Genomic DNA, 27540 nt, shown 5'->3' on the forward strand with positions numbered 1-27540 from the left:
ATCCGTATGTGTTTCCTAGTATATCCTAAACAGACAGATTGGATCAATAATAAAAGGCATCTTTAAGGGAGAAGCATAAAAGGGTACCCTGGGTGGCTCAGTCAGTTCAATGGCCAAACTCTTGATTTTGACAGGGCCATGATCTCAGGGTCATGGGATGGAGCCCAATGTTGGGCTCTGTGTTCAGTGGAGAGTCTGCCTGAGGATTCCCTCCCCCTCTCTGCCCCTCCCCCAGGTCACAAAGGCAAGTACGCACACACTCTCTAAAATAATTTTTAAGGGAGAAGCCTAACAAAAAGGAAAAAGTGCAAAAATTCCAGTAAAAATAGGAAAAAAAAAAAAGAAAAAACGAGATCTCAGGTAGAAGGTGGTGTCACCAGAAACTACTTATAGTGCTACTGATAACCACCAGTGTCCCAGGATTTATATACACGGGAACTGTAAAATCAATCCTCTATGCAGAAATACATAAAGGGCCTGAACTAAACAAGTCTAAAGAAACATCAAATTTTATTTTGCTTTAATCAAACCAAATTATAATAATCTATTGTAACAAAATGCAAAAGAAGTAGGTTATATACACATATGTGTTTACTTGTCTACATAAATGTCAAGGAAAGTTTCTACTTTTTTGGTAAGCTTTTGTTCTTACTCTGTACTTAGAAATAAAATACAGGTACATCTCAGGACTCAAATCTATACTTTTCAAAAGATTTTATTTATTTATTCATGAGAGACAGAGAGGGGGGGGGGGGCACAGACACAGGCAGAGAGAAGCAGGCTCCATGCAGGGAGCCCGACATGGGACTCGATCCCAGGTCTCCAGGATCAGGCCCTGGGCTGAAGGCAGCGCTAAACTGCCGAGCCACCCGGACTGCCCTAAATCTATCTTATACAAACTCAGGAACCAAGCAGATTCTGCTAAATTTTTAAGATTCTATTGTTTAATAGAAACCATATCAATCATCATCTGAATTCTCATTCTTGTTATCCAAAACTGAGGAATTGAACAGATGGAGAGGATGCACTATTCACTATCTAGACTCTTACTATCCAAACTCAGGATATGAATGCAATAGATTCAGATTGCAAAGAATCACTGTGAATCTTATATCAAATTTAAATATAATTTCAGGGATCCCTGGGTGGCGCAGCGGTTTGGCGCCTGCCTTTGGCCCAGGGCGCGATCCTGGAGACCCGGGATCGAATCCCACATCAGGCTCCCGGTGCATGGAGCCTGCTTCTCCCTCCGCCTGTGTCTCTGCCTCTCTCTCTCTCTCTGTGACTATCATAAAAAAAAATAAATAAATAAAAAATAAATATAATTTCACATGATTTACAAAATTAGGATTTTTTCTTTTAGCAACATATAAGTATTCTACTAAAATCAGATAAACACTGGCTGCAAAACATCTGAAAAAAACATCTTTTTATACCCTACTTCTCAGTAGTTAGCTGGAACAAGTTATTAAGTTATTGCCTCTCAGCTCCAAACCCCCACCCTTCTTTCCAATCTGCCTTAATGATGCTGAAACTGGGATTCTGCAAACCATGTTTGCGCTTTGCTAGGTGGTTGTCTCTCAGGCTGCCAAGAGCCAGTATTTCAAGATGGACTGAAACCCCAGAGTAGGAAAAAGATACTGGTGCCTTTCTGTCTGTTCTTTGGGCTTTACTCCAGCAAAGATTTCCTCATTCCTACAACAGCATATCCTCCCATAGTAGCAAGTGAATCCAGGTTATAGTTCTCCCAAGACTTGTGAAAGACACCAAGTCCAGTCAATGCCCACTCTTCAAAGGTCTGAGGCTCAAACCTGTGGGACCCTTCTCTTGAGCTCAGACACCAGCACCAGCCATGTAGTGTCTTTTCCTCAGAGGTCTGAGCTTTGATTCTACAGAACCCTTCCTCCTAAGTCTCTAGGTTTTCCCTTTAGTCTCTAAGCCCTTGGTGCTGATAGACGCTTCTTGAAGTGTCTCTCTCCATGATAGTTTTATTTTTATCCTTTGTTACCTACTTAACTTTATATCTAGTTAATGATTTTGTTAAATCATTTTGTTTAACATTTTGTTAAAATATCTCTATTCAGGGGCACCTGGGTGGCTCAACTGTTAAGTGTCTGCCTTTGGTTCATGTCATGATCCCAGAGTCCTGGGATCAAGCCCCACATCGGGTTCCCTGCTCCTTCTCTCTTTCCTTCTGGCTGCTGCTCTGCCTACTTGTGCACTTTCTCTCCCTCTCTCTCAAATAAATAAATAAAATCTTCAATAAGAAAAATCTCTGTTCAAACAAACAGTGTGGTTTCTGCCCCCTAACCGGGACCTGACTGATTTAAAAGAAAAAAAAAAGGCTCATTATATAGAATATAATACTGTTACAGTAAGTTCTGTTAAAATTCAATGCTATCCATAATAACAAGCAAAGAAGTGTCAAAAGTAACTTGTTTAGGGGTGCCTGGGTGCTCAGTTGGTTAAGCAACAAGGGAGGCCATTTCTGGTCTGGAGAAGACTATACGAAAGTAAACTAAAGTTCATTGTGGTTTAAGTAATCCAGATTCCTCCCCTATCGCCACCATCAAAAAAAAATAGTCTTTCTTTTCTCCTCTTCTTTATATCATTAAGTTATACTTGCTTCCAGTTACCAAAAAAAGAAAAAAAAAAAAATCAACGACAAGCAACAGTTTTCTACCCCACCACATTTAAGAATAGGAACTCTCTGCTTCATAGATGGACCATACAGAATATTACAAAAATGAAAGATGTATATAAGGATACTAAATAATCCAACTCAGACACCACAGAGTACTAATTAAATGCTAAAGGTATAGCTATATACACAAAAAAATTTGATTCTAGAATATTATGCACAAGAATTATAATACAACATTACAAATGATCAAATAACATACAGTTCTTTTCTTTCATCATTCCTTCCAATTCTATAATTCTACCAAGCTCAGAAGTTAGATATACATTATTCCTAACCCAATGTCACATATAGGCTTAAACCTACACATAAATACTCAAAGAGGTTTAAAATCTCAATGACTTTAGTATAGGATTATTTCAGCATATCTCACAACTAAAATATCTTTAAGGAAGTCTAATCAGTAGATCAAAGTCTCCAAAATATCCCAATATAGCCATATTCAAAGTTTTAAATATTAAAAAGGGGAGGGGGGTAAAATGACTCCTCCCATCATTCTGAGCACTATTAAGTCAATTAGTTCCAAAGCAGCTTTGGAAATCAAAGAAATGATGATGGGGCACCTGGGTGGCTCAGTGGTTGAGTGTCTGCCTTTGGCTCAGGGCATGACACCAGGGTCCTGGGATCGAGTCCCACATTGGGTTCCCTGCAAGGAGACTGCTTCTCCCTCTGCCAATGTCTCTGCCTCTCTTTATGTCTCTTATGAATAAAGAACTTTTAAAATCTTAAAAAAAAAAAAAAAAAAGATGATAGTCTCTTTTTTTTAAAAGGTTCTTTTCAGAGCTATATAGGTGTCCCTCACTTGGAGGTACGGACAGAGGACACATACACTCTAGCAAAGTAGAAAAGCAACCTCTCCATCTATTTCCATGATAAGCTGGAGATGCATTCTCAGGGAAAGAAGTGCCATAATGGCAGAGTAAAGCTTTTCTACTGAAGCAAAGGACAGCCAGCATTGGCCTGCTGAAAATTCAAGTACATAAAACTGCAAATTCAGGGGCACCTAAGTGGCTCAGTAGGCTAAACGGTTAAGTGTCAGCCTTCAGCTCAGGTCATGATCCCAGGGTCCTGGGATTAAGCCCCTTATCAGGCTCCCTGCTCAGTGGGGAGCCTGCTTCTCCCACTCCCTTTGCCCTGGCCCCTGCTCTCTCACTTGCTCTGCCAAATATACAGAAAATCTTTTTTAAAAATGCAAATTCATTTTTCTTCTGTGGCATTCTAGACCACCAGAATTGCTTTCAAGCCTTAGGATTCCCTAACTTCACATTCATAGCTCTAACAGCTTTTTATCTCTCCTCTCTCTCCTTCTGCCCTCCAAAACTGGGCATTCCCAACTCTATTCATCACTTACTCTGTTCTAGCCATGCTGACTTCTTCATTAGTCTTCCAAAACACAAGGCAAGTCTCAAGCCTATCAGTTCCTGGATTCCCTCTGCCTGGAATGCTCATATTCCATATACCCCAAATGGAAGAATCCATCACTCTTTCAGGTTTTCAAATATCACATTTTCAGTAAAGCTTTCCTTGACTAAAATGACACACAACCCTATTATTTCCCATTCCCCTTCACTATTTTTTCACTTAGCCCTCATCACCGTCACTAACATGCTTCTTGTGCTTGCTCTGGCACTATATATACTAACAGATATTTCTTGTTTATTAATTATCCCCTCACCAGAATGCAGCTCCATGATTATAGGATTTTTATCTGTTATGTTCACTGCTATAGTCAGCATTTAGAATAGTGCCCAACGACATACCCAGGTGCTCAATATACCAAATGAATACATGATACTGCTCCAGCAGTTACTTGTAACCAGGACATGCTACCATTAACAATTCACATTCTAGTCTGAAAGATTTCAATTAACAGATTAGATTTAGGTTATTTTTTCAAACTGTGCTCTGGGAACTGCAACAATACCTCAGGGGCAATTGTGAGGGTAGAACATGAAAACCTAATAAGCAAGCAAAAAGTCCTGTATGCTTTTATTCACAGGATTTCACATAAGATTTAATTTGTAAAAAGGATTTAGCAACTTCAAAAAACCTAAGACTACTGGATTATATACAACTTAGTTTCTACTTTTTAAGCTTTACTTATTTACTATAAGTGAGGATAATCTCGGTATATTTATATCATGATTTAAAAAGAGATAAAAATAGATAAAACTAGTCTTATTTAATCTGCTACAAAAGCAATCAAACTCTACTGTGTACTTTCTAATTAAAACAACTAGAAAGCAGAATAGTTCTTTAAAAAAGAAGTATAAAAATTTTGTTATTCCATGTATAAGAACATACATAAATTCAGTAGTTGGAAATTAAAATCCAAATCCCATTACTACAAATATCTCCATACACAAAAATATCTCCCAACCCATCAAATAGCACTGTCTGACAAAACAATATTTTATTACGAACCTTACCTTGAAATTCATTCTAATATGACCTGACCAGTTGAACTTTTAAAATGTTACACATTCCAGTAAGGAAAAGAAGAGCACTCACCTTAATGAAGTTACAGATGGACAAGCCTGTCCATACAAACCCATCTGGCCACAAAAAGAATCTGAAAAGTAAAGAAAAGTTAGTTATCAGAAGCTCCAAAGTATATTAAACTATAAATAAGATTCATTTCTTAAAAAAAAAAAAAAAAAAAAAGATTCATTTCTAATTAAAACACTCTGAAAACAAACAGAAGGCTAAAATATTCAACTCTACCTGAACATTTACCTTTATGAATCAAAAATGCTATTAAACAATGAGAGGAATTATACTGAAGACAGACATACCAGGAAGCATAAGAAAAACACACTATAATTGTAACATCCAAAGGAGCTGAAAACATAAAATTCAACAAACTTGTTATGCTAAGTATTATACGGAGAGGATAATAATGAGTATGCAGGTTCCCATCCTCACATAATTGTCCCCTATGCCATCTACTCTTCAATCAAAACAGCGTTATCTTTATTGATTTCTTTTATACTGGACTTAAGACTTCACCTGAAGAAAGAACAGTTCCATCACTTAAAGTTAAAAATAGCACTCAAACAGGAGTTTTGAATAAGAAACTCTAGGTTCAAAATTAACTATGGGGGTCCCTGGGTGGCTCAGCGGTTTAGCGCCTGCCTTTGGCCCAAGGAGTGGTCCTGGAGTCCCAGGATCAAGTCCCACATCGGGCTCCCTGCATGGAGCCTGCTTCTCCCTCTGCCTCCCTCTGCCTGTGTCTCTGCCTCTCTCTCTCTCTCTCTCTCTCTCTCATGAATAAATAAAATCTTAAAAAAAAAAAATTAACTATGACACTAAAAGACCTTAAAGAATTTATGTAACCTCACTGAACCTAAGATTCTTCATCTGTAACTTGGGAATAAATACTGCCTATATAATTCTATTTACTCATCAGGGATAAATTCCAGGTTTGTTGTTAGAATTAAAATCAATGAACAAATGTAAAATTGTCTATTAGTACTACTACCGGGCACAAGGATGATCCACAAATGTCTACAGGTAACATGAATGAGAGAACTTGGAATGGGCATAAGCATAAACATATGTATACACTGCACAAATAGTGGAGATTGTGTACAACTAAAGAGAACATGTTCACACTGAAGGAGATGGATCAGCTGCTATTCCCAGTTCCAGCCAATTGCTGCTAAGGAGAATTAATTGCAAACCCAATATTCTAAGAACTAATTTTTCAAGATAAGCAAGATATCCAAAATTTTATTTGCATTCTCCTGATTTTTCTTTTCTAAATACAATGTGGACCAAACAAAACATTAGATTCTGTCCCAAGGTTATAACCTTTAAGCTAGAGGCTGAATGAATTCCTTGCATCTAATTGTTCCTGCATGCACTAGAGAGAGACAAGGCACTTCTATTCCTGCCAAAATGACAGAATAGATAGCTTAATCAACATGTCACTGAAAATTACAAACACTGGATAAAATCTTCCAAAATCTTTAAAAATTAATCAATAATCCTGAAGGAAAATAACATCTGATCAAGGCCTAAAAACTAAATATAACAGAGAAACTAAAGAAGTATGCAGGGAACTGAAACCAGCTTTCATTCACCTTCAAGGCATTTTGCCAAACCCTATGAATTTCAGCTTGCACTTAGAAGGCCTAATGGGGCCCAAGGTACAAGAGGCAAAGTCCAGGTATTACCCAAGAGATAGCAAGGAAAACTTGCTTGCTTAACCTTGGCACTGAGTGCCAGCCAGGGGATGGGGGCCTATGATTGCAGTAAAACAGTATCTCCCCTGATACTGATAATCATAAGCTGACTCTCACCTAAGCTGACTCTCCCCTCTCACGGTTTAAAAAGCTTCATACATAGAATTTTGTTTACAGTAGTCCTAGAATGGTATTATTCCCCACCTGTCCTTGAGAAAAACAAATGCAAATCCTCTCTGGGGAATCTGCCTTTGATCTAGGCCTAGAATTCCCAGATAAGGTACCAAAATAAATAAATTCACAATCAAAAATCAGAAAACCCAGAAGGAATGGGGGGATCACAAAACCCAGGAGGGACACCTACCTGGGTGGCTCAGCAGTTGAGCATCTGCCTTCGGTTTAGGGTGTGATCCCAGAGTCTGGGATCAAGTCCTGCATCCGGCTCTTCCAGGGAGCCTGCTTATCCCTGTCTATGTCTCTCACGAATAAATAAATTAAAAAAAAAAAAAAAAAACACAAAAGGAAACAAGCCACCTTAGAGTAAGATAAAGCTGAAGTATCAGTTTGCAGAACCAAAACCTCAAAGATCTCCAGATATGGTAATTACTAGACCCTTAAAAAAAAAAAAAAAGATTTTATTTACTTATTCAATGAGAGAGGCAGAGACAAAGGCACAGGAAGAAGGATCCCTTCAGGGAGCCTGATGCGGACTGATCCTAGGACCCGGGGTTCACAACCTGAGCTAAGGGCAGACACTCAACCACTAAGACACCCAGGCAACCCTACTAAAGCCTTTTTTTTTTTCTGTTTTACTTTATGAGTGATTAACTACTCCTCTGTTTCAATTACCTGTATGACTCTCAAATCTCTAACAGGGATCAATCTCCTAATCTCCAAACAAATATCTAACAACATTCCATCCTGGAAAAAACAAATCTGTCATTCCAAAACAAAAATGATCATCTTTCTTTAATAAAGTTCCTATCATAAAATGACAGAAGTCCTTTTACTTAAGAATGGCCTTTTAGCCTAACTCCTTTCTTTGCCTTTGTTAAAACAGAACACCTCTTTCCATTTTTTTATTTCTGTGAGAAATGACTTCTCTAAACACTCCTGAGCTCTTAACCCACTCCCCACCAAAGAGGTAAGTAACTTGATTACTGGGTAGAGCTAACTCGGGACTCTACATCAGGACTCCTCCACAGGCAGTGATCTGGATGCACTGCTCTGTTGACCCTAACAATCTACGTATCAGATGGGCTGTCCCATGGTCTAGATTCGTAGGCAGGGATAAAAGAATGGAGAGTGAGCCAGCCCACTTGACTTTAAGATCTAAATAGCATTCTGTAATATTCTACAACATCAGCTTTAGCAAAAACAAAGGTAACTCCTCCAAAAGTTACCATATGACCCAGCAATTCACAAATGTATGTATGTATGTGTTTATAGAAAAGAAATCCTCTTGGGGATGGATAGATGGACACACTCACACAGGTACATGTGTGTGCATGCCCAACAGAATTTAAAACATATATGTGCAAAAACTTGCATACAAATGTTCATAGCAGTTATTACTTATAATGGCCAAAAAGTGGAAATAAACCAAATGTCCAACTTATGAATGGATAAATGAAATGTGGTATACCACATTTGGTATATTGTGGTATACAATATTCATATAATATACAATATTATTCAGTCATAAAAAGGAATGAAGACCTGTTACAAGATACAACATGGATGACCTTGAGAGCCTTATGCTAAGTGAAAGAAGTCAGACACAATAGATCACATATTTGGAAAACAGATTAGTAGTGACCAGAAGATGAGGGAACAGGGAGGGACTTCTATCAGGCTTTTTTTGGAATGATGAAAGTGTTCTGGCACTTGATAGCAGTTGACAGTTGTACAAATTTGTGAATAAAAACCTTTAGTAGAGAGGCACCTGGGTGCTCAGTCAACTGAGTGTCTGACCCTTAGTTTCAGCTCAGTCATGATCTCAGAGTCATGGGATCAAGCCCCACATTGGGCTCCACGCTCAGTGACAGTCTGCTTGTCCCTCTCCCACTGCTCCTCCCTCCACTAGTGCTAATTCTCTCCCTCTTTTCTCTCTCAAATAAATATAAACAAAAATCTCTAAAAAAAAAAAAAAAAAACCTTCAGTATAAAACCACCCAATTATATGCCTTAAAATGGAAACTTTATGGTATGTGAGTATGTATCTCAATAAAAAACTATATTTAAAAACAGTAATTTTGGGATCCCTGGGTGGCTCAGTGGTTTAGCACCTGCCTTCGGCACAGGGCGTGATCCTGGAGTCCTGGGATCGAGTCCCACATCAAGCTCCCTGCATGGAGCCTGCTTCTCCCTCTGCCTGTGTCTCTGCCTCTCTGTCTCTGTCTCTCATGAATAAATAAAATCTTAAAAAATAATAAAAAAATAAAAACTAATTTTTTTCATCTGTTGGTTCTCGCTAAACTCCTCAGTTCAAAATTCCCTCCTCAGGCCAGGGAAAAGGATCTTATATTTTGAGTCCCCCAAACATCAACAACCTTAGGACCTCCAATTAGTTACCATTTACTACCAACTCTAGCTCCCAGGTATCTTTCTGATTTGCTTTAGCCTCAGTGCCTTAGTTTCAGTTTTTAATCTGAATTTTAATTCATTTTTAATCTAGATTACTCCTCCTAAATGGTGAACTCTAGGCTGGTTAACTGAAAGAACAAACATCTGCCAATCTTCTCTCTACCCAGCAAACGACCAGCAAGCAACATGGAAAGAAAAGAAGGCTAAAGTTTACAGTTCGGTCAGGAAAGTCCCAGTGTCCTCTGAATTACAAACTCACATTTCTGAAGCCAGCTATAGTTGAGTATATTAATTCATTCATTTATATCCATAATTTATACAGTTTGAGCTAGTGTCAAAAGCACCTAGTAGAATTTTCTCCAAACCCTTTAAAAACCAACATACAAGTAGGTTTGTATAGAATGGCAACCGGAAAATGAGTGGTAAAGATGAATCATTCACTGATGAGTATGCTCCAATAGAAGCAACTGTACTCTACACTGTCACCAACACAAGATTATGGAATTCCTTTTAAGATAAGCAGTCTTCTAGTGTATATTAAATTGAGTTACAGGGGCACATGGCTAACTCAGTAGAGCATGCGACCTTGATCTTAGAGTTGTGAGTTTGAGCCCCACAGTAGGCACAGAGATTAATTTTTTTTAATAAAATATATGAGTTACAAAGTATTTACATTTAGGAAGATGTTTATCAGACTAACAGTAGTATAATAACGCATTATTTAGGAGCAGGAGGTGAAATGGGATGAAGTATTTTTAAAAAGCTCCCTAATTCTTATCTAATTTTCCCTCTCCCACTGACACAGAGATGTAATGCTTTATAAGTTTACAAAGAACTCAACATTCACGACCTTGAGTCAAGACACAGATTGGAATACCAATAGTGACCTTAGGTATACTATTAATTTTTCTAAGGCTTAATTTCCTACTCTACAAAAGAGAAGATTCATGCCTCAGATTCTCTGTGGCTACAGCTTGAATTAAAGCATCAGTGTAACCTTAGAAAAAAGAACTACAAGTTTGTTTAAAATAAAAGCTACAGCACTAGAGGTTAAGAGACTATTCCTTTTTTTTTCTACTTCTGAACTTAGACCTGTCTTATAAAAGACTTGAAAGTATAAAATTCACTAGCATCCATGAAGGAATAACCCCTTTGACTCATATTACTTAACTGAGCATTGTGACTTGTTATACCATTAGTCACAGGTAATTATTAAAGCAGTCAAAGAAATTACCTATCTTAATCAGCCTGAACAAAAGAAATCTGCCAGAGGAAGGAGTAAAGGGAAAAGAATCCTGCTGAGTAGCCATAGGCGGCCCATCTCACCTCCACCTGAAGGTACTGGAGCAGCTTGAGCTAAAAAGTGAGATCTCAGAGTCCTATGCTCCAGAAAGCAATTAAAATCATGTGAGAATTGGACGCCTGGGTGGCTCAGGAGTTGAGCGTCTGCCTTCATCTCAGGGCGTGATCCCAGGTGCAGGGATTGAGTCCCACATCAGACTCCCTGCAAGGAGCCTGCCTTCTCCTTCTCTCTCTCTCTCTCTCTCTCTCTCATAAATAAAATCTTAAAAAAAAAAAAAATCATGTGAAAATGATCAATTCACCACGGGAGTATTAAAGGAAAACGAGAGGCCAAACATAACTTTGGAGAGCTCTGATAATTAAGAGAAGAGGAACTAGTTTAAAAAAAAAATTTTTTTTTAAGAAAATTGTACCGGAGATGGCTGCAAGTGATTTAATGCGCAGAAAAAGCAATAATGCTACATGTTAAGATGGACACATACTGAAAACAGAATATTGGCTTTTATTAAAAGAGAATTAATAGTAAGAGGGTGGGTTTTGAGTCCTAGTGAAAAAAAAAAATAGACTGCAAAAGGGTTAAGAATTAAGACTGGGTTTGTAGCTAAAATACAGGGTTAGCTACAAATTGAACAAAATGAAAATAAATGGGAAATGCAATAAGGTCAAGCAGTCAGAGAGGAACAGATTAAGGAATCAGAGAAGGTGAGTATGTTACAACATTCATCACACTGCATCCCCCATTACCCTGTTTTCTTTACAGCTGATCACCAACAGATATGACCTGTTTTACTGTGTTTCTCTCCCACTGGAAAGCAGAGAAATAGTTTGTTTCATTCTGTTACATCCCAGAACCTGGTATATAGTTAACTGTCATGTTTGTTCAATAAATGAATAGAACAGGTTCCACAAGCAGTGAAAAAAGAGAGTACAGGTAAACTAAGAACAAAATCTGACTGAAAACTCACTAGACCTTTTAAATAAAATCTGTATCCATCAACTACCTCTCGCTACTTCAAGGCAAATAATTTAGGACCAATCTGCAGTTAGAAAAACAAGTATCCAGAATATATGAAAAACCCTTAAAACACAATAATAAAAAAGTAACACAATTTAAAGTGGGCAAAAATTTGGAGATACAGCTCATGGGTAGAGCATCTGACTGCAAAAATAAAAGGGCAAAGATAAAAGTTACTAAGATCTGTAAGTGTGCATTAAGCACATGAAAAGATTAATCATCAGGGAAATGCAAATCAAAACCACAATGAGATACCACTTCATACTCACCAGGATAACTATAATAAAAAAAAATAGACAATAACAGTGTTGCAAAGGTGTAGAGAAACTGAAACTTATATATTGCTAGTGGAAATGTAAGAGTGCAGCCACTTCACAAACAGTTGAGCAGTTTACTAAAAAGTTAAACTAGTTACCATATGACATAGCCACTCCACTCCTAGGGTATATACCAAAGAAATTAAAACATTCATGCATAGAAAAATCTATACACAAATGTTCATAGCAGCATTAAATCTTAACAGCAAAAAAGTAAAAATCCAAATGCCCATTAGTTGATGAATGGATAAGTTAAGATATGCTATATCCATACAGTGGAATAGTAATTGGTAATAAAAAGGAATGATACATGCTACAACATGATCCTGGAAAACATGCTACGTGAAAGAAAGCAGTCACAAGACTACATGATTCCATTTACATCAAATGTCCAAAACAGGCAAATTTATATTAGTAGTTAGACTGTGGATCACTGGTTACATTTAATAAGATTAGTAGTTTCTTAGGGTCTGAGGAGTAGGGGACTAAAGGGGACTGACTGGGGATGGAGTTTCTTTCAGAGAGAGGAAGATGTTCTAAAATTAGACTGCAGTGATGCTTACACAACCCTGTGAATACATTAAAAACACTGAATTTCACACTTTAAATAGGTGAACTGTATATGAATTCTATCTCAATAAAGCTTCAAAAAATGAGAGAAGTTTAGAAGTCCATCACACAAATGTTCTTAAGTTCCTGCTTCCCTCGCTAGTGCCACAGGAGCCACCCCCACCCCCAAACTGGAACAGGAAAGGTAGAGTAAAAAAGTAATGACTTCACCAGAAAGCAATGCTACTACAGCAATATTTTCAAATATATAACCCCTGAATCATTAGTGGTTCAGGAAAGTTTGTTTTCTGGTGAGTTCCACTATTTCCAAACTGTATCATCTATTAATTAAACATGTTTAATGAAGATACCCTTACGGTTCACAAAAAAAAAAAAAGTTTTATACAAAATTCTAGAGAAAATTCTACTAGTATCTACAAATCAACTACTTAGGTTAACTGCCACTCTCCTCCTAAAACAAGGACAGGTCTGTTGTTCTCTAATAACGGAAGACTAAAAAAAAAAAAAAAAAAAAAGTGCATGCCAAGCAACAATCAGCTTTTAGCTTTTTAAGACTGTTTTAAGACTAAGGAGTCTGAACTAACTGCCTCTTTCCCGAACTCCATAGTTTATGTCTGGTGTCAAACAGGCGGTAAATGTGGGGGAGAGAGGAGCTTCTTGGCCAAACAACACAGAGCTATATAGCTTTTTACAAACCCCAAACCTTACTTCCTGCAATTTATGTAAACAGATCACAGGCCACCCTCTTCAAACTAAATCATAACCCAAGTAAATAACACAGGATTCTATTTCTGGGTCTGTCATTAACTCACTGGGTAATCCTGAAGCTTCAGTCTCTCTACTCTGCTCAATAACTTAACCACAATTTCCAGTCCTAAAATCCTATTATGTGGTCTAATAAAGAACTTGTTCCCAATTTACAGATTTGTTTTTAATGGAAAATCTGACAAAAGTATATGAAATTAAATATTATGTTCAAGTCGCTTTTACTGAATGTACTGAAATATGAAAAATTCAAAAGATTGTTTACTTAATCAAAAATGTTGAACTCTTCCACTTTAAACTTTTAAAGGTATTCACTAAACAGAGAGAATAGGCTTTCAGAAGGCTGAAGGGTTTTGAGGCTTTAAATTTAAACTCAGTTATATTTAGAAAGCCAAGATGCCACCTCTCTGGATCCTGTATCTTTATCTTGGGCATTTGATTCATGTGCTTTGCCTGGTGTAATTCAAAGCAAGAGATCCTACCATATCCCTGAAAAGTAAACTGAACACATCAGAATGTACTGATCACCAGAGGAATGTCATACTGTACTGCAACCAAAAAGATAGGAAGCTACAGTCTCCCACTCCTAGAGCTGTTTAACAAAATAAAAATTACCTATCTGGTCCAAAGGCAGTCCACAAACCACTGCCAACATTGTAAGAACAAATTTTATCCCATCACTAAAAACCCTGACTCAACTCTAGGGTGAAACCTAGGGAATTTGTTAAATAAAAGCATATCAGCTGATTCTGATGCACAGGAACTACTGGTTTACAACATGGCTAGCAGAAAGGCTTCATATCATTTACCAATTATGTTCAATAGGTAATAGCTACCTGAAGTGCTACACTGAGGAGGTCATGTCTAAAAACAACCAGTAATTAGTAGTTTGCCATGGACAAAGTGAAGGGGAAATGGCCACATGCAAACCACGTATCTATTATCTGTGATTCAGACTACCGAAAGGGCTTTTTTTTTTTTTTTTTTTTTTTTTTTAAGGAGGCTTCTGGGGTAAGAGAAGAGACTAAGATCTGCATTATTTACTTTTAACTAGCAAAAGCTTTGGCTGGCTGACTCTGGGGGGTGGGGTAAGAGGAAGTAAGAATAGGACCACTAGCATGGGTACCCATAGTCTCCATAAATACTTATTAGTATAAGCTTCCCAATATTACACAGAAAAAAACAAGGTTTCTGCTCTCAAAATGTCAATAATCTTGTTTGAAAAATGAAAATTCTGCACAATTATATAAATTTCGTTTAAAAAAAAAAAAAGGAGGTTGTGCCTTGAGTTCCACATCTGTTAAAGGTGGGAGCTAGTGGGAACACTGAGTACCAAGCAAAAACAGTATAATTTAGATGGATTCAAGAGGGAATCACCTGGAGGTTCCTCATCAATACATGACTAAAGTAATGGTTAAGATTCCACTGGCAGTATTTTCCAGGAAAAAAACAAAAATATATAATCAACGCATGACACCAGAAGGCAAATAATCTGCTTTGTATTGTTTTGTATCCATCTATCTCTAACATTGGATTGCTGGTTCCTAGTGGTCCAGGTACATGTCAAATTAACTGACTGGGTGGCTCAGACCACGATCCCAGGGTCCTGGGATCAAGCACCGAGTGGGGCTCCCTGCTCAGCAGAGAACCTGCCTGTCCCTCTCCCTCTACCCTTCCCCCAGGCTCATTCTCTCTCTCAAAATATTTTTAAGACTTAAAAAAATAAATAAAATAAGCAAAAAGAAAAAAGAAAAAAAGGCTGTTGAAGCATATATGGCAAATAGCTTAATGACAGACCTGTGATGGGTATATGAGGATTCATTATACTTTACCTACTTTTGCAAATACTCAGCAATGCACTTGTGGACCTTCCTGTTACTTGGTCAACTCCAGCACTGTACAATTAATTCTTTTTCTTTTCTTTCTCAGATTTCAGGAAGCTTAAGAATGACTGGTACTTCTGAAGAAAACAGCCTAGACTCAATCAGAAGAAAACCGGCATTCATTTGTTAGCTCTACTAATAGGAAATCTCTCTGAATCTACTCAAAGAACTTCTTGTAAATTAATATGAGAACTGAATATGAACCAAGAGAGTGACTCAGCTGCTAAAAAGAAACAAAATACAATCTTAAACTTCATTAAAAGAATAGTATCCAGATCAAGGAAGGGCCCTGGTCCCAAGCACTCTTCCCTGGTTGGTTCACAACTGGAGTATTATGCTCTGTTTTGAGCGCCACATTTTAAGAACACTTACAAGCTAGAACGCTTGCAGGGAGAGATATCAACCTAGTGAGGAGTTTAGAAGCCAAATGTAAGTGCAGAATGTCCGAAAAAACTGGGTGTGTTTAATGTGGAGAAGAAAACATTTCCCTGCTTTCCTTGTCACCTCAACCATAGAGACCCTCAGTATATTATTTTCCAGAGGATTTCAAGAGTTGTTAATAAGGATTCCATTGTCAGGTAAGTACGTTTGAGATGAACTTTTTTCTCTAACAGACTTACCATAGTGTTCAACATCCTCAAGTGCTTTATGATTCTTCAGGAAGGATGTTCATTCAGTATTTCCAAATGGAACCATTTGTTCATGCAACAGAAATTCACCAAGCCCCAAATACTTGCCAAACATTTCTCTAAGTGCTAGGGATACAATGAACACTTTTAATATTCTGGATGATACTTTGTGAAAAGACAAGTGATCCTCTTGCTACTCCTCTAACTTGCATTGTGCTCCCATATCTCTAGGTTTTTTTATTATGCTATCAGCCTAGAACATCCATCACTAATCTTAATTCAAATATCATCTCCTCCACAAAGCTTTTCTGATCATAAGCAAAAACTCACTTTCAACAAGCCAATGGCTTTTTCTCTGTATCAGTTCCTTGAGAATAGACTACGCCTCTTAATTACCTTCAGATCTCTCATAATGCCCAAGACAGTGTTCAAGAAATATTTGTGGAATAATCACTGAAATACTTGAAGGATTATCTTGTTAAAGAACGCAAACTAGGTCTCTACTGTTCCACAGAGGACTAAGAGATGAAGTTAAAGGAAATGCTGCCTCAATTAGAACTAATGCAGCCTACCTTTCAGGTGTTCAGTGACTATAGGTGTTCTAAGGGTAGCCAAGTAAGTATGTATCAAGAGCTTTAGAGGGAAATCTCACTGGCCTAAATGAAGGATTAACTCTTAAAATTTAGGAACTACTGTACTTCTATTTTAGACAAAAGAAAACTTTTGATAAAATAGATTTGTATCAATTTTAAAATTCCAGGGGCATCTACGTGCTCAGTTAAAGGGTCAGACCCTTGGTTTTGACTCAGGTCACGATCTCATAGCCGTTGTGGGATCAAGCCCCAAGTTAGCTCCCCGCTCAGTGCAGAGTCTGCTTCAGATTCTTTTTCCCTCGCTTTCTGCTCCTCCCGCTCACTCACTCTCTTTCTCTCTCAAATAAAATCCTTCCCAAAAAAATCTTAAAATTAAACTTAAACATTAAGTACCCTTTCACTTACAACTATAGTGAATATATAATAATGCCTGTTAATGTCATTTACAGTGCTAAATATAGAGACACAGTCTCTATTCTAAAGAATCTAAAAGCAAAACATTGCTCCCAAAGCTAATCTGAAAGCATAGATCATTTACCTTAATAAAAAATGTTCCTTAGGGGGGAAAAAATACTCCTTAGATGACGAAATTCTTTAGATGACTTTGAATATTTTGCAGGCAGAGGAGTAACTATGAAGCCATTCACTCCTCTTAAAGATCTCTACAGACACCACTAAATACATTAAGTTCTTCAAAAACCAAAGGTAGCCATTCTGGCTTTTTAGTTAAAAACTAGAGAAAAAAAATAAAATAAAATAAAAAACTAGAGAAGATACCTCCACATAACAAAGGTTTTCTCTGCAGCCTCTCAAACTAAAAGCTGTAGTCTTTGCTGGCAAGAACCCTGTCTTCTACTTGTTTCCCCAGCATTTAGTAGAATGCCCAGGACATAGCACAAACAGTGAATAAATGAGCAACAAGTTAGAGAAATTAATGAGTCCAATGTCCCTGAATGAAAACAGCACCTTATGGGGCACCTGGATGGCTTAGTTGGTTAAGAGCCTGCCTTCAGCTCAGGTCATGATCCCGGAGTCGTGGGATTGAGCCCCACATCAGGCTTCTTGCTCCGCAGAGAGACAGCTTCTCCCTCTCCCTCTGCCCTGATCCCCCTTCCCCCATGCTTGTGCTCTCAGTCACTCTCTCTCTCTCTCTTAAATAAATAAAATATTAAAAAAGAAAAAAAAAGAAAACAGTACCTTAAAGAAGCACTAACAAGCAGTTTTTCTTATTAGAAACATGCCAGTAATATGGTAGCATACAAGCAGATCTTAAGTCTAGTTTTCATTATAAACCACAGTGCTATTTTCAGATCACTTATTGATAAGTAATTACTGTAAGTAAACCTTAAAGTCTTGGTTGCTTCTAGGGAACTGAAATTAATTCCTTAATCAGTAAAGCTAAATGACCAAATTCTAATGTGAAGAAAACACAAAAACACTTATTACACCTACAACTTAACCAATAGATTACAATGGAATAATTATCAAACTGATTTATGAACATAACTGTCTAGAAAGCAAAATACTGTGATAGCACCAAGTGTTTAAACTGCTTTTCAAAAGTGTTATGATTCACATTTCTCTGAATCCTCTAAATTCTCATACATGTCGAATTTTTCTGATTATAAAAATGATATAAGCTCACAGTAGAGAACTCAGAAAATATAAACAGGTTAAAGGAGAAAATAAAGACTACTCACTGTGATGCTTTCTTTCAAAATTTTTTTTCTATGCAGTTGTAACTTCTTTACATACTATTACTCTTCCTACCCACTAGGCAAGAGAATAGACTCACATTATGACAGTAACCTAAGTTCCCTCAGCAGACTCATGTTCCAGGAACATTTTAATGTCTACATGTTATAGATATGTACTCCCATAAGACCAAATCTGCTATTTTGTAATTCTTTAAAGTGTCCCTTTTGATTCTATCTCCTCCTTGCCTCCAAAATTCTACAAAGACAAAGAAAGCAGACTCAAGTAAAAATATATCCAACAACTGGAAATAGACCCAAATTTAACAAGGGAAGAAGTTGTTCTCAATAGTTTTATGTCCCTAGTCTGATATTATCACAAGACAAATTCTGCTCTACATAGCCCAGGTCCTTTGGGGTCCATAACCTCTATTTTCTACCTCAAAAATCCAAAGTATGTTCTTTATAAAAATTTTGCCAGTTTTCTATGAAGAGTACAAGACCAGAAACAGAATGCAAGATCTTTGTTCCTGTCTCTGTTCTTTTTTTTGTTTGTTTGTTTTGTTTTTTTTTTTTTTCCTGTCTCTGTTCTATTAAACGACTTGAGTAACAGTAAGTCTTAACTTGTATCATTTTCTCCGTTTGTCAATAATAGGTGTATTACTTGCCCTACCACTATTACTGGGCTGTTCCAAGGTTCCAAAATCCAACAGATCAGAGAAAATGCTTTTCAGAAAGTATTATTCAAATGTAAGATGGATATTTTTCCAAAACACACATCCCCTATAATAAAGATTATAAAACAGTACTTCCCCAAATATGCAAAATGCCTTTTCCGATGGTGATACTAACTATACACACATACACACACACACACACACACACACACACACACACGGTGAGACAACACCATTAAGAACTCCTTACACATAGGGTAGACAGGTAAAGCATGTTATAAATTCACAGACCCAACCACACTAGCAGAAAATGATGCCATATATTATTCATCTCCTGCTAGGACAGTCAACTTGCTCCTGATTACAGCATATTTGACTGTTGTATGTCTGTACTTCCCAAAGTTCTACAGCCAAGGCACAAAACCTTTAGTCATTTTTAACAATTTAATAAGCATCCAGAAACCAGAGTGGTTTAGTAATTATTAGATTCTATGCTTTATTAAATGTGTCAAAGTAAGAGTTCTTGGGGATCCCTGGGTTGCTCAGTGGTTTAGCACCTGCCTTCAGTCCAGGGTGTGATCCTGAAGTCCTGGGATCGAGTCCCACATCAGGCTCCCTGCGTGGAGCCTGCTTCTCCCTCTGCCTGTGTCTCTGCCTCTCTCTCTCTCTCTCTCTCTCTCTCTCTCTCTGGTCTCTCATAAATAAATAAAATCTAAAAAAAATAAATAAATAAATAAAAGTTCTTGAATACAGTCCTAATAAAATCATATTCTTATTTATCCTATATTTTATCTTGTCACAGTACAAAAGTCTGACATGTATAAGTCTCATTTGCTTTCTGTTTCAGTTGCTTTGTCTCAATTCTATAAAAAAGTAATAACCAGTTTGAAAGACATCACATTCTCAGGTTATCAGTTAGTATGTCATGTAGAATAGAAGCCGAAGCTACCTAACTACAAAGGTTACTTAAAATAAGTAGAATGCCATTGTTATAAATATAAATACAACATCTGGTTCCATATAACAAAGCTATTTCCATATCCCAACAGATGGCCCACAGTAATAATGCTTTGCTGATCTGGTTATAACAAATTCTATTAAATCCAAAATCCTGTATAGCAGATGCCTTTTCCAATTTCAGTGTAAGTCAATCTCTTTAACCAAAACACTGTGCTTTGGTTCTTGTTATTTGTGCACTAAAATCCAATTATGCCAATTAAGATGATCAAATTTTTTGACAGTTGTTATAAAATGCCACTGCGATGTTTTCTGAGTTTTCAAGAAAGGAGGGTAGAGTACCTCTATCTAGGACTGAAACACTAACTGCTGAAAATGGAAAACAAAAACAAACAAAAATTCAGTTATAAAAAGGCTGAGGAGAGGTAAAAGTAAGCTTTAGCTGTCCCAAGCCAAGGTTTCTGAACAGCTGCAACGTGAAAAGCTAAGTGATTAACAAAGCCAATGGTGAAGAGCACTGAAAATAATGCAATTTCTGAGTTGAAAGGCTGTTAGGAAGGACAAACAAAAAAGGTGCTTGTAAGCATAAACAACATGTATCTCTGTACACTAGAATCAGGTTCGTAGTTTTTAAAAATATGGACACAATGTCAGCTTTAATTTTGCTGTTTGCTTCCCCAACATACTCAATATCCAATCTTCATACTCTCATCATGCCCTTACTTGAAATATTACCCTCTATTAACTCATAACACAGTAAGCAGTACAATGTAGTGATTAACAGCCACTAAGTTCTGAAAATAGACTGCAGGCGTTCAAATCCTGCCTCTTTCCATCCCTGGCTATATAGAACCTCAGACAAGCTACTTAATCTCTCTGTGCCTGTTTCCTCTCTGTGCCTATAAAATTGATAAAAATAAAACCTACCTTTTAGAGTTGTTATAAGGATTATATGAATAATAAACGTAAAGTACTCATAGTAAGTTTTGGACCCATAGTAAGGCTTCAGAAAATGTTCTCTACTATTATTATCATCACATAAATACCCACTGGTGATCTGAAGAAAAGACAGGAATATGAAATGACTTCTCTAAATCACACAGCAAACAAGTGATAGAATCTGGTTTAAAAAAAAAATACACACACATACAGATTTCTTCATTTTAAGTCCTGAAGATTAATCATTAAAAATTACTGATTTACTAAGAAGATTTCCCAGCCCCTGTAATTATCCAGAAATTCACATAGGAATCCTTTAACTTAGACAATAGCACAGAGTAGCAGAAATGGCAATGAACATGGACTAAGAAGATCCCACAGCTCCATTACAGATTTAGATGTACAATCTTGAGTAAGTCACCTAATCTAAACTTCGAATCACTCATCTTAAAAAAATGCTTTGCCTACATCACAGGACTGTTGTGATATGAAATGAGATGATGTATGAGAAAATATATGTTAAGTGTTCAAGGGCCATGTCTTACTCATTTTTATATCCCCAATTCCTATTAGAAGGCATAGCAGAGGTTACAATCTAAAAGAAAAGCCACTGGAGGAATGAGATTGACAAGTAAGGGCTAAGATGAAGAAAGGGAAAGGTTTTTACAAGAATAAGAAACCCAAATGTCCAACTAATGAAGGGATAAATAAAAGGTAGTATTGCCATACAATGGAGTATTATTCAGCAATAAAAAGGAATGAGATACTGATACAAACCTCAAGATGGATAACCCTTGAAACATTATGCTAAGTCTAAGAACCCAGATACCTTATGCTGTTATGATTCCATTTACATGCAATGTCCAGAACAGAATACAGACTTTCTTTTATGGGTTGATGAAATGACTAAAGATGACTGTGGTGATGGAAGTACAACTTAATATACTAAATATACTAAAAACCATTGAACTGTATAATTTGGATGAGCAAACTATATACTATGTAATTTATACCTCAATAAAACTTTTAAAAAAAAAAGAGTAAGAAAAGTTTGTGAGAATCATTCAAGTATAAAGTCACTGGTTTTAGAATACATTTGTTTCTCTTTTTAAGGAAAAAAAAGTGAATTTTCTGATATTTGAGTAGCTCTGGACAAGAATGAGACTGGTGGAAGCATTAGGAAAAAATCCTTAAAATTACAACACCGGGGCCCCCTGGGTGGTACATTAGCTTAAGAGTCTGACTCTTGGTTTCTGCTCAGGTTGTGATCTCAGGCTTGTAAGAAGAGCCCTGCGTCAGGCTCCACACACAGCACGAAGTCAGCTTTAGACTCTCCCTCTCTCTCCCCACCCCCTAAAATAAATAAATCTTTTTAAAAAAATTACCACACCAGACCATAATGTCTCTACAAATCCTTCCGTGGAAAACAAACACCTATTCTTTCCTTTCAAAATTCTAAAGTTAAAATTTACTTCCCAGGCCTACCTGAATAGTCTTCACCATGCTGATTGTTTTTGAACTTTCAGACTATCTCTGACACTTATCTTTTTTTTTTTTAATTTTTTTTTTAATTTTTTATTTATTTATGATAGTCACAGAGAGAGAGAGAGAGAGGCAGAGACATAGGCAGAGGGAGAAGCAGGCTCCATGCACCGGGAGCCTGATGTGGGATTCGATCCCGGGTCTCCAGGATCACGCCCTGGGCCAAAGGCAAGCGCCAAACCACTGCGCCACCCAGGGATCCCCTCTGACACTTATCAACCATATTACTTCTCCTATCCTTGGCTTCCATATAGCACTGATGTACTTACTTCCTGGTTCTCCTCAGAATGTTTACCTGTTAGTCTATAACGTCACCCAAAATTCCAAACCTCAAAGGTCTTTCACCATCATACTACTAACTTCCTATCACTCATCTACTCACCTGTTTTTTACTACCATCTACAGCCCTGGTCAGTGAACAATCAATATTTTTATCTCTATTAATCCTATAGTAATGTACTACAAATATTTCAATCTTACTCTAGTCAATTCTTTATGGTCTTTTCTAAGGCTGGGAAGCAGTACTGAGGCTCAACCAAAATAATTTCTATCCTGTTTCTATGTGACTTTGCAATGTGGAGTACATTTTTTTCTTCCAAATGGATATCTGTTCTTCAGGGTGCTAGGGTGGCTCAGTTGGTAAAGCAGCTGCCATTGGCCCAGGTCATGATTCCAGAGTCCTGGACTCCTCACTGGATGGGCAGCCTGCTTCTCTCTCTCCAATACTTGTGCTCTCCTACTCTCTCCCTCTCACAAATAAATAAAAATCTTAAAAAAAAAAAAAAAAAAAAAACTTAAAAAAAAAAAAAGATGTTTTTCTAATTGTTTTGCTTAAACTAGTCTTCATTTCCAGAGTCAGACCAGCAAGGAGAAGAGACCATCAGGACTGGCAAGAAACTAGCCTGCTACTGAAAAACTGATTTTACCCCAACTAATGTTGCCCCACAGTGATACTTTCCTAATTTCCTATTATCAATCATCCTCCCAGGACTCTAGGCTTTTATCTTTTAATGTTTTATTTGCTATCTTCCCTTCGTCCACAATCATCACTAAGTTCAAATTAATTTTTACTCACACATACATCTTCTTACATATCCTATGTTTCTTTCTTAGGACAGTTTCATTTAACAATTAAGTGCAAAAGCTCAAAGATGAGACTGCCGGGGTTCAAATCCTGGCTCTGCAAGGATTTGGGAAGGTTACTTAACCTCTCTGTAACTCAATTTCTTCATAAGAATAGTAAGACCTTGGGGATGCCTGGGTGGCTAAGCGGTCTAGCTCTGTGTGTGATCCTGGAGCCCCGGGAACAAGTCCCGTGTCAGGCTTCCCGCATGGAGCCTGTTTCTCCCTCTGCCTGTGTCTCTGCCTCTCTCTGTCTCTCATGAATAAATAAAATCTTAAAAAAAAAAAGAAAAAAGAATAGTAAGACCTTTAAGAAGATTCTGAGATAAATACATATAATGAGCTTAGAACAATGCCTGGCATACAGGAAATAATAAATGTTAGGTATTATTTTATTTCCATAATCATTACCTTGTATCAGACCCTCATCTTATTCCCCAAATTCTCCAAGACCATTCTTGTCAGTCTCCTCACTCCAGAACACTCCGATAATACAAAACCTTCCTCAGGAACAACATGCACTATCTTACTTCTAATCTAGAATCCAATATGGTACCCCAACAAACTAAACATTACATTCTTGATAGGTCCTCCACCAATACCCACTCACTAATCCTGAATTCATTTATTACTACTTACCAATCCAGACTCTCTGTGCAGGTCAACCGGCTTGCTGTATCTTTTATACACATTGTCACTTCTCTATCTCTGTAAATACTCCTTCACTCTCCTAGAATACATCTCCTCCCCTCTGAAAATTCCTATCTTTTGCAAATCTCACTTATACTTTTGAGGTTGGGCATTGTTATCCCAACCAGGCGTCTGATGTTGCTTGGTGGTTTATGAACACGTATGTTACGTGTTGTTTCCCCATAGAAGTTGAAGCATTTATAGATAGAGACATATTATATTCCCGTGTCTCTTCACACAGACTACTTCACACGCAGCACAGTATTTTGCAGGACACAAATGCTGACTTGCTAAAAAAAAAAAATATGCTTCAGAATACATCAGAAAAACAGTCTCTATTTTCCACTGCCCCACCCATACTTAGCATAATGAAAGCAGATAGAATCTGTATTTAAATATTATTTTGCATAGAATACACTAGCAAGTGTACCACATAAAAGGAAAAATATATATACACTCAAAAAGAATGCACAACGCAAAAAAAAAAAAAAAAAAAAAAAAAATCAAGAAAGAGAATGCCAGCCAACTTGGAATCTAAAAAGTGACTTCGTAATATTAAAGATTTTTTTATTTGGCCCAAACTAATGAACCAAAGAGAGCCAAAATAAACATGTCCTGACCCCATCCAACAACACCTCATAAATACATGAAAAGTTCCCAGTATCACAAATATCGGTAACGAGATTCACCTCAACTCCGAGACACTAAAAGAAAACAAAAATCCTCAGGTGTCTCATAAAAACGAAAAACTTTAAGAATTCAATCCCAGGGATCCCTGGGTGGCGCAGCGGTTTGGCGCCTGCCTTTGGCCCAGGGCGCGATCCTGGAGACCCGGGATCGAATCCCACGTCGGGCTCCCGGTGCATGGAGCCTGCTTCTCCCTCTGCCTGTGTCTCTGCCTCTCTCTCTCTCTCTCTGTGACTATCATAAATAAATAAATAAAAAATTAAAAAAAAAAAAAAAGAATTCAATCCCACCTCATGAATATATGCCATCCAAACAGAAAAGTGAAGAGAGCTGCTGCTTTTGTATAAATATTTGCTCTGGTCTAGGAGGAATAAGGCTTCTCTCACTGCGAGTGCAGCCTGCGCCCTGTTAAGGGATCACACAGGAGCGAGACGCCGCGGCAAGATGCAAGGAGCCCTCAACCTGGGACGCGGACATTAAAGGAAAACAAACTACCCCCAAAACGCGTTTCAAAACCAGTTTCAGAAAACAGAGGAGCGCAAAGATACTCAACAGAAAAAAAAAAAAAAAAAAAAAAACAGGAGAAGTGAAATAAAGGAGCTCCCACGACCTCTGGGACTCAGGGACACTACGGAGCGCCGCGTTCCAAGAGCCATACAGGTAAGCAGATAAGTACTTCCACAACACGCACTCGTCTCGCTGGGAACCAGAAAGGAAAACATAAAAAATAAAAATGAATGAATGAATGAATGAATGAGGGTCTGGAAAAGACAAAACAGATGTCCACCGGCCGCTCGGTCCCTGGCCAGCCCGACTCCGCTCATTTGGGAATCCGCTTAGAGACGGAGACGTAAACTGGCGCGACACAGGAGGGAAAAAAAAGAAAAAAGAAAAAAAAAAAGGAAAAAGAAAAACCTCTGCCAACCAGACACACAGAAAGTAGAACGGAGAAGTGCACACTGCACACCTCGGTGCATCAGCAGCTAGAGCACACTCTGGTGGAGTCGCAGGCAACGGATGGGGGGGGAAAAAAGAACGAAAACAGCTAAAAGCGGAGAAGGGAAGAGATCTGGGAAAGTAAGCCCGGCCGCGTCCCCCGCGGCTTCCACTTTCCGAGAGTACGACGCCGGCTTCTCCCGCCGCCCCCAGCCTAAGGTCGGCCTGGGCGACGCGCACTGACCCTACGACCAGCCTCCGGGAGGACGGAGCACCGCGCAGACCTCCCTCCTCGCCAGCTGCAAAAAATGGAGGGGGGAGGGGGAGACACCCTACCACGTGGGCAGGATGAAACACACACAGGACAGCAACACGTCCGCACGGAGCGGCCGCTCGCCCCGGTGCCCGCGGAGGACGCGGCGTCGGGGTGCGCGGGCCGCTCCCGCAGGCACCCCCGGCGGCCGACCCCCCCGCCCCGCCCCGCCCCGCGGCTGGAGGGGAAGCAGCTGCCTCGTGCCGAGGTCGGGGGCCGGCGGGGGCCGGCGGGGCGGCGAGCAGGCCCCGGGGGGGCGGACGGCCGCTGTCCGCGCGCTCGGCGCCCCCGGGAAGCCCGTCCGGCGCCCCGGGGCCCCGCTGGGGGAGGGGCGGCAGGCGCGGAGCCGCCGCTTCCCGGCTGAGGGGCAGCAGCAGCTGAGGGCGAGCGCCGCGGGGGAGGGAGGGACGCAGCGCTCGCCGCCCGCCAGCCGCCGCCGCCCCGCCGCACGGCCGCGGCCGAGAGGGGAGCCGCCGTCTCGCGGAGGGCAGCCCCTGCCTCCGTCCCGGGAGATGCCCCAGCCCCGCCTCCTCGCCCGCCGCCTCGGCCCCGCCGCCCGGGCGGCGGGCACTCACCTCAGGCTGCGCAGGCCGGGACGGCCCGGCCGAGCCCCCGGCCGCTGCGTGCGTCTCCGCCTCCCGGGAAAGGCCCCAACGGCGCCTGGTGCGAGCGGGCGAGGCCCCGAGCAGCGCCGAGAGCTGCGGCGGCGGCGGCGGCGACGGCGGCGGCGGCGGCGGGAGCAGCCAACATCCGGGGCCGCGCACCCGGAACTACTTCCCGGCCCGCTCCCCTCCCGCCCCGCCCCCCCGCGACGTCGCTGCGTCTGCGCGTCACCGGCCCGGCGTCGGCGGCGGCCCCTTCGCTCCGCGGGATCGGCACGCGCGGGATCCCTCCGCGGGGACAAGTAGTGCCCCGGGGCGCCGGGGGCTCGGCGGCGGGGCCGCCCGCGTCTGGCGGTTCCGAGCGCTTCCGGGCGTCCCTGCGCCTCCAAGCGGCGGCTGGGGACTGGGGGCGGCCCCGTAGTGGGGGACGGCAGGGACCCGCGGCTCCCGGACTCCTCGGGCCCCGGAGCCACGGCGCCCTGTGACCTTGTCCGCCCCCCCCCCCGCCCCCTCGCGGAGGCGACGAGCGCCTCCGCCTCCGCCTCCGCGGGGAAACCGGACCCCGTTTCCACCTTTGCACGGCGCGGGCACCTGGCGCCGTCAAGCCCAGGCTTCTAGGCCCGTCCACCGAGCCCATCCCCGGTCGAGCCTTAGCTTCCTGCTTAGAGCACAGCACCGAGGCCCTTCTGATGCTACACCGGTTGTCCCGGTTACGGTCCTTGCTCCCAACAGGTGGAACCTGCAGAAGGGTAGCTCGGAAGACGTGAACCTCGGAATCTCCTTCTACGTCAATCTTCACGGTTTCTTTCTCTAGATAGTTAGCCCTGCGGATC

General features: G+C 39.9%; 1 protein-coding gene across 4 annotated transcripts in view; it reads right to left on the reverse strand.

Moving 5' to 3' along the window:
• Nucleotides 1-26903, reverse strand: part of FOXJ3 (forkhead box J3) — a 141754-nt gene extending 114851 nt beyond the window's left edge. For 2 of the 4 annotated variants that reach the window (XM_041738118.1, XM_041738114.1), the window contains exons 1-2: nt 26681-26903; nt 5213-5273 (exon numbers count right to left, since the gene is read on the reverse strand). In XM_041738118.1, the coding sequence (XP_041594052.1) occupies nt 5213-5256 (44 nt within the window). In that variant the 5' untranslated portion in view covers nt 5257-5273; nt 26681-26903. Of the gene's footprint in view, nt 1-5212; nt 5274-15279; nt 15418-15946; nt 22386-26680 lie in introns of those variants that run through there. The other 2 variants (XM_041738116.1, XM_041738115.1) reach the window with 2 other exon arrangements.
• Nucleotides 26904-27540: the final 637 nt, after the last annotated feature.

The sequence above is a fragment of the Vulpes lagopus genome, chromosome 23, assembly GCF_018345385.1.
Source record: "Vulpes lagopus strain Blue_001 chromosome 23, ASM1834538v1, whole genome shotgun sequence".
NCBI classification, from domain to species: Eukaryota; Metazoa; Chordata; class Mammalia; order Carnivora; family Canidae; genus Vulpes; species Vulpes lagopus.